The sequence below is a fragment of the Haemorhous mexicanus genome, chromosome 1 (assembly GCF_027477595.1).
Source record: "Haemorhous mexicanus isolate bHaeMex1 chromosome 1, bHaeMex1.pri, whole genome shotgun sequence".
NCBI classification, from domain to species: domain Eukaryota; kingdom Metazoa; phylum Chordata; class Aves; order Passeriformes; family Fringillidae; genus Haemorhous; species Haemorhous mexicanus.
Window position 1 is genome coordinate 96,144,562 of NC_082341.1, and position 7,141 is coordinate 96,151,702.

Consider the following 7,141-nt stretch of genomic DNA (forward strand, 5'->3'; position numbering starts at 1 on the left):
AGAGTGTAAAAGTGAAGGTGTGTGGGGGGGCGAATAGAAATGAATCTTTTGCATTGTGTTAGCCGCTGCCTAATAAGTACAGCACACGCTGGTTAATCAGGTCGCTCAGGCACTTGTTCTCACAAGAAAAAGTGAATCCATGGTGCTGGTGCAGATGCTCTGGCCCACCTGCACCACTCCAGGGGCAGGGAGGAGTCAGGTTCCAGCTCCAGGCAAAAGAAGAAATCCCAAGCACATTTCCCTTTATCTAGGCAGCAGCTGGGAAAGCACTTTCTTGCCTCACCATTCTTCCTCCACAACCAACTTCCCTAGGAAACAAACGCGCTTAAAAAATTATAGACACAGATCCACACCTCAAAAAAAGTGTTGGAATTATTTTTGCTTACTTGTGTTCAAGAAGCACCTTCATTTTCCCTCGCCAGTAGTAATAAATGGGAATATTTCATTTGCCAAAAAATCTGTTGACACTGGTTGTGTTTTGAATGGATATTACATGACATCTCTGCTCTTCCACTCAGAAAAGGTAGGAGTTCACTCAAAAATTAGGATCAGAAAAGCCAGCAAGAAAGATACAAAAATAAAACATTGAAAGGTTAATTGAAAAAATTAGTTTCATTTAAAAATGAGGCAGCAGATGCCCTAATTGTATTTATTATAAACATTTCATTAATAAGTCCAGATTTATTGACTGTGCCATAAAGCTGTCTTAAAGGAAGTCTTGAAATTTCTTTTTTCTTTTGCTTTTCTATTTTTAAAGCCCTTGGCTACTCCATGTCAGAAAATAAGAAAGAATTATATTTATTCAAATTCCTTGATAGACTATCGAAGCCTGCTCAGCGGAATACCTCTCCTAAATGAACACCATTACCAATAGATCAAAAGATAAAAACGTCTAGCAAATGAGAGGGGCTGAGGGAATTAATAAAACACACATCAAACGGTGAAAAGCTGAGGGTTTCGTTTTGGGGCTTTTTTGGAGGGTTGTGGGGGAGGTTTTGTTTTTGGTTTTTTTTTTTTTTTTGGTTTTTTTTTTTTTTTGTGGTTTTGGTAGAGGGGTTTTGTGGGTTTTTCTTTTTTGTTTGTTTGTTTGTTTGTTTAATGGGAGCACATTTGCAGAGCGATAAAGTCTGCAGTCGCCAAAATCCACGGAAAAGGCATCTCCAATAGAGAGCCTGACAGATGAAGTTCAGCACTGCTGAGTATCAGGCGGATTTCTGGAGCTGCTGCTGCAGATCTTTCACCTGACAAGCCCTCACAGAGAAACGTGTGGGGTTTGGAGGTTGTTTTCTTTTTTCTCCCACAGAATCACAAAATTGTTACAGTTCGAAAGGACCTCTGTAAGTCATCCATCCAGGGTCCCCTGGAGCAGGTGACACAGGAACGCATCCAGGTGGGATTGGAATGTCTCCAGAGGAGATTCCACGACCTCTCTGAGCCAGCATAAGCGCTCTGCCGCCCTCAGCGTAAAGCACCTCTTCCTCACGGTATTTTTTTCCCCTAAGGTAAAAGTTTCCTTTCCTACCGGAGATACTTTCACACGGCCGGGGACACAAGCGCTCCCCGCGGCGGGTGCCGGGCTCCGAGCGGGCTCGGGGCGGGCTCGGCTCCCCCGGCCCCTCGGCCCGAGCTCCGCTGCCCGGCAGCGCCAGCCCCGGCCCTGCCCCTCGCCCCGGGCCCGCCCCAGCCCGGTACCCCGGTGCTGCGGCCGCGGTGCCGCCGGGGCTCGGCCAAGCGCTGCACATCGCCCGCCTTCCCTTCCCTTCCTTTCCCTTCCCTCCCCATCCTTCCGGCGGGGCGGGCGCTGGGCGCCATGGGGCGGCGGCGGCTGCTGGCGGCGGCGGAGCAGCTGGCGGGGTCCTGCCCGGGACAGGCGCGATTCCTGCTGTAAGGAACGGCGGCGGGGCCGGGCCGGGCGGTGCGGGAGCCCGGCGGTGACGCGCGGGATGTCCCCGCCCGTGCCGGCGGCCGTGCCCTGACGCTTTCCCTCTCTCCCGCGCAGGTGGATGCTCCGCAACTCCCGAGGCGAGTGAGGGGCCCCGGGCGCAGGCGGTGGAGCCGGGGCCGGAGGAGGGGGCTCGGAGCCGGGCGCCCCGTGAGCCCGGCGCACTCCAGCGGAGGCTTTGCCGTGGGAGAGCAGCACAAGGACAGGAGCGTGGGAATGAATGCCGGCTCGTCCTTTTCCTCCCTTTTCCCCTCGCCCCTGCGCTGCCCCCGCAGGGCCGTGTCTGGGGGCTGCCGGCAGCGGTGGCGAGCTCGCCAGGAAGCGGGGCCAGGTGTCCCTGGGGGGTTCAGGGAGAGGCGCCCGAGTCCAGCCCCGGCAGCAGGAGATAATGAGGCGGATGCCAGGAGCGAGCCTCTTGTTGCGTCTGAAATTTATCGCTAAGCGTTTCTTCCTTCTAGCCTGAGATCGTGTCATCTTCTCACACTTAAAATGGGCAAAGAGCTTTCCGAGGCTTTGGTGTCCCTCCCTAATCTGGTAGAAGATTGTGCCTACATGGCAGAATTGCGAGCCTTGTTTGCTAAAGAATTTTAGGAAGGAATTGCATTTTTTCAAGAAAACCTACAGTCACATATCGTGTAAACTTGTGCCATGCATTAACTTAGTCTGAATTATGCTCAGCTGAGCACATTCTGGTGCTCAGCTTCCTCTTGTGTTCTAGTGGTACCTTAAACACAGAAACATATACCCAGGTAAATGTTAAAATTGAAACACACCATTTTAAGTTTGCTTATAAAACATACTTTTTTCACCCTTTTGCCTTTATTTATCTGTAGGTAATGAACGTGGATTAGAAAGGGTATGTCCTTACTGCTTCCAGTTCCTGCTTCCTGACAGCTACCGAGTGCGCCTCAAACCAAAGATGAAAGTGACTCCACAGATAGAGAAGGTTCTTAAACGAGAGGCAAAGAATCATAAGCTTAACATGAAACAGACAAAGCTTTTGAGAAAGTACAGGGAGTCAAGAAGCATTCTGGTAAGGACAGCTATTTGAAACTGACATGTACATGATATTTCCCTAAATTTCATGTCCCTGTTTCAGTGGCAAAAAAAAAGATACAGAAACCTTTCTCTTATAAGAGGAGCCCACACATTTATTTTTCATGAGCATAAGACTCTTTCTTTCTTTTTGGAATAACTTCTATGCATAAATGACATTTTTAAAATCTACCTTCCACAATACATAGATCATGAACACAAGACCAGTAAGCTTTTCTGTCAGAAAAATACCATGTGATCCCACATGTTAGAGAAGCTACACAAACATCTCATGTATTGCCTTTGTTTCAGTTTATCACTTGTTGAGCAAATATGTTTTGACATAAGCTTTACTTCATGTATTTCACTAGCCTCTCATGGCTACATCAGATTACTATTGCCATCTGTATTAATAGAATTTTTTACATTTGTCTGAATATTACTGTTTATAGAAACTCTTTTAAAACTAAACTATAGAGGTAATTTCAATAAGGTGATGTTTTTCTTGAGGCCTTAGTTTTTTTTTCCTAAAAGTACTCAGGAATGTGACATTTAATTACTATTGGAAGAATAAGAGTAAACATTTAATCTTGTGTTGCCAAGGTATGTAGTGTTTTTAAAACAGGTTATGTGAATGGTTGTTGTAATACATGAAACAGCACCCTATTGTGCCCAGCAGTTGCTGGCACACTTGGAATTTTCTTGGATAAGAGTCTTGTGGTTATAGGACTAAATTTTGTGAAACCAAAAATTGCTAAAGAGTCAATTAAAAATTTTAAACTGGGGAATATATCACCAAGGTTTTTGGCTGTCAGGGCAAAATAAGATGCTTCATAAAGGCACCCTCCCCAAATTGTAGATCCAAGTTGAGTTTCAGAAAGGATATCTGAAAAGTTTCTTCACCCAGAGGGTGGTTGGGCACTGGAACAGGCTCCCCAGGGAAGGGGTGATGTAGTATTGTTCACAAGGGTCCCAGGATGAGGGAAGAGATGAGAAAGTTGACTCCATGTATCAGAAAGCTTGATTTATTATTTTATGATAGATACTATATTAAAACTATACTAAAAGAATAGAAGCAAGGATTTCCTCAGAAGGCTAAGCTAAGAATAGAAAAGGAATGAATAACAAAGGCTTGTCTGTGACCGAGACAGTCTGCATAGGTGATCTGTAATTGGCCGTTAATTAAAAATAACCAGATGAGACCAATCACACATTCCCCCTGTTGCATTCCACAGCAGCAGATAAGAATTGTTTACAGTTTTTTCCTGAGGTCTCTCAGCTTCTCAGGAGGGAAAAATCCTAAGGAAAGGATTTTTCGTAAAACATGTCAGTGACAGGGTGACAGTACCAAGGCTGACAGGAATGTAAGAAGCATTGGGACAACATTCTCAGGCACATGCTGTGATTCTGCATGTCCCGTGCTGGGCCAGGAGCTGAAATGTGATGATGCATGTGGGTCCCTTCCAACTCAAGATGTTCTGTGATTCTTCAAGCTGAAATGTTTGCTTTATTTTTCTGGTGTTGCAAATATTGAGGGTACATTAAGAACTGTCCCTTTAAGCAACTGATAAACAGAGCAGTGTCCTATGAAATGATGATTGGCTCTTAGACTTACTGTGTAGCTGGAGAGTGTTTGTTAGGGACACACTGTGCATTCATATGAGTAGTTTAAAATTCAGTTTAAATAGGTCCAGTTTAAAGTCGGGGTAATTTTTTGATCTTGGTATGTAATTACAGTCTGCTGTACTTGTGTTTTGTTCAGTTTAAATTTGTCCTGTGGATTATGATTTAAGTGTTTCTTGTCTTAAGTCTTTAAAAATGCTGTCAGCAACTGGCAGCTTTCAAAATTAGCAATGTAGATCCCTGTAATCTAATACCTGAGACTTGTGCAAATGAAAATTCCAGTGTGGTTGGAAATTAATGCAAGCAATAATGTGACAGGTTGAACATCTGAGAACTTTCTTAGCAAGTAGAACTTGATTTTAGATTGCTTCTGGCATAAAAAGGCATATAACACAAGGACTGTTTCAAGGCTTTAAACATTTTTGGAGTTAACTGCTGATCCATTTCAGGGAATGGAAATTAGCTGTGAAGTGCTATGATTAATCCAGTAATTCCTGCATTGTAAAGTGGTCACCTCTATTTATATTCCACGCAGTGCTAAGTCTCCATGAAATGCTGAGTTTGTTTCCCACCTGAGTTTCATTTAGAAGAACTAAAAATACATCAATACCTGAGCACTAAAATAGTTAATGCTATTTCATTTTTTCTTTTTTTTTTTTTTTTTTAGTTTGTTAGGCTGACAAAATATAATGTCTAGAAGAAGTCAAAACACTTAACTAAAAATGTTTCATTTCAGCATCTCTAAATCTAATTTTTAATAAACTATCTGAATTTACACACTTTGAAATGAAGAATGATTTGGTGTAGATGTTTTCAAAACTGCTTAGACATTTTTGTGACAGTCTTTTGAGTATGTTATTTTTAACCAGAAGCATCATGTAACTGTTTTTCTGTCAGTCTAATTGGTGCCTCAAAAAGCTGTCTGGCTGTGTTACTTTCATATATCTTAGTATGAGTAGTTGCCATGGCAGTAAGGGATATCAGGAATGCCTGACAGCCTCTGACTGGGTGATGTGATCAGTTCTGATGCACCTCTCAGCCTGGTGTGCTGCTGAAGTTCCCTGCAGCCAAGAGGTACACAGAGAGAAGAGAAAGTGCCCTTTGTTTAGGACATCCTCCTTATTGTAGTAAGTACTTTTGCCCTAATACAAAGCCTTGTCTTTGTTCACTGAGACTTGCTGGTTTTAGTAAAATGGATGACTGGGTTTGAGAGTTTAGTACTTTAAATATTTTATCCCAAGATTCCCTGAAAAGTGTGCAATATAACTTCATTGGGGGTAGAATATGCTAATAACTAGATGACACAGAATGTCATATTTTTTAGCCAAATTCCCAATGTGTAAGAGTACTCCAGTATACTCAGTGTGTCTTGTACACTCAAAATATGATTTGCCCAGTTCAGGTGCTGTTTCATGTCTTGACAGGCTTGTTCTCTCTATATCACTGTACAATACTACATTCAGCAGTATGGGTCCTCTGAAATTAGTTTGTAGGGAATTGGAGTAATTTCTACATAAACCCAAAGGATGTATTTGGCTTAAGAAGCCTGAGTTAAAATATGAGTTACAAAGTGTATCTTTGTACTTTTTAGTATCTCATGTTTCACTTAAGCAAATATTTAATTTGTGTCATGGTATTTGGAGAACAGTTTGGATAATTCTTCTAATGGCTTTATAACATAAAGGTGGAAAGACTGAAAGATAGCTTGATACTTCCTTTCTTCTCTCCATAGCTCGTTACTTGCAAATCTTGCAACAAAACAACAAGATATTATGGTAAAAGCAGGGATTTTCTGGCAGCCAAAGCACAAAATTGTGGCACTCCAGGTACCAAATCTAGTCTGAAGACACCAGATGTAAAAATTCAGTCTGCAAAGAAAATGACACCTGTAAGCTGCAGTAGGTTGGGATCTAAAGGGAACAGCCCCTCATCACTTTCCAGGTACCTGTTTCTTTCCTATTTGAAGCAGCCCTTTGCCAAGTAGAGTGTATTAAATCTTGTTGATTTTAGCTCAGTCATTTAATAAAGTTTAAATTGATAACTTAGTGTATTTCTCAGTTGGTACAGTTGAGGAGATCAATTTTAACTTTTCAACCTTTAAAATCAAAGATTCTCATGAAAAGCCACTGTGTGCAAAGAATACCCAGTTACATTTGTGTCTTTAATGCAAAATGTCTGTTCTAAAATTTGCATGACAGAGTAATACTTCTGACTGCTCACTTTCACATAAAAATACACTATTTCTCTTGGATATTTTCCACTCAAATTATATATGTGTGCTTTCACAGTTACTTTATGTTAATTCTGATTTATCTCCTTTAAGACATTTGAATCTTTTGTTTTTCAGGACACGTGAATCTGGACAGACAACAACCAACTCTGCTTCCAAGACTCCCCGAAATTCCAAATTTCACTTTTCTAAGCTAAAACGGATGCTTGACCTAGAAGAAAAAGAGAAGAACCAGAAGGCAGATTTCAAAACCTTCTTGACTTTACTTTAGTTATATATTATTTTAAACTAATAAAGATTACAGCAATAAA

The 7,141-nt window shown here is 42.1% G+C and overlaps 1 protein-coding gene across 1 annotated transcript; it reads left to right on the top strand.

Moving 5' to 3' along the window:
• The first annotated feature begins 1,748 nt into the window (after positions 1–1,748).
• On the top strand, positions 1,749–7,141 carry C1H18orf21 (chromosome 1 C18orf21 homolog). Its single transcript, XM_059856848.1, has 5 exons — positions 1,749–1,884; positions 2,000–2,022; positions 2,776–2,975; positions 6,333–6,541; positions 6,948–7,141. The coding sequence occupies exons 1-5, from the start codon at positions 1,811–1,813 to the stop codon at positions 7,099–7,101; spliced, it is 660 nt and encodes a 219-aa protein (XP_059712831.1). The 5' UTR covers positions 1,749–1,810; the 3' UTR covers positions 7,102–7,141.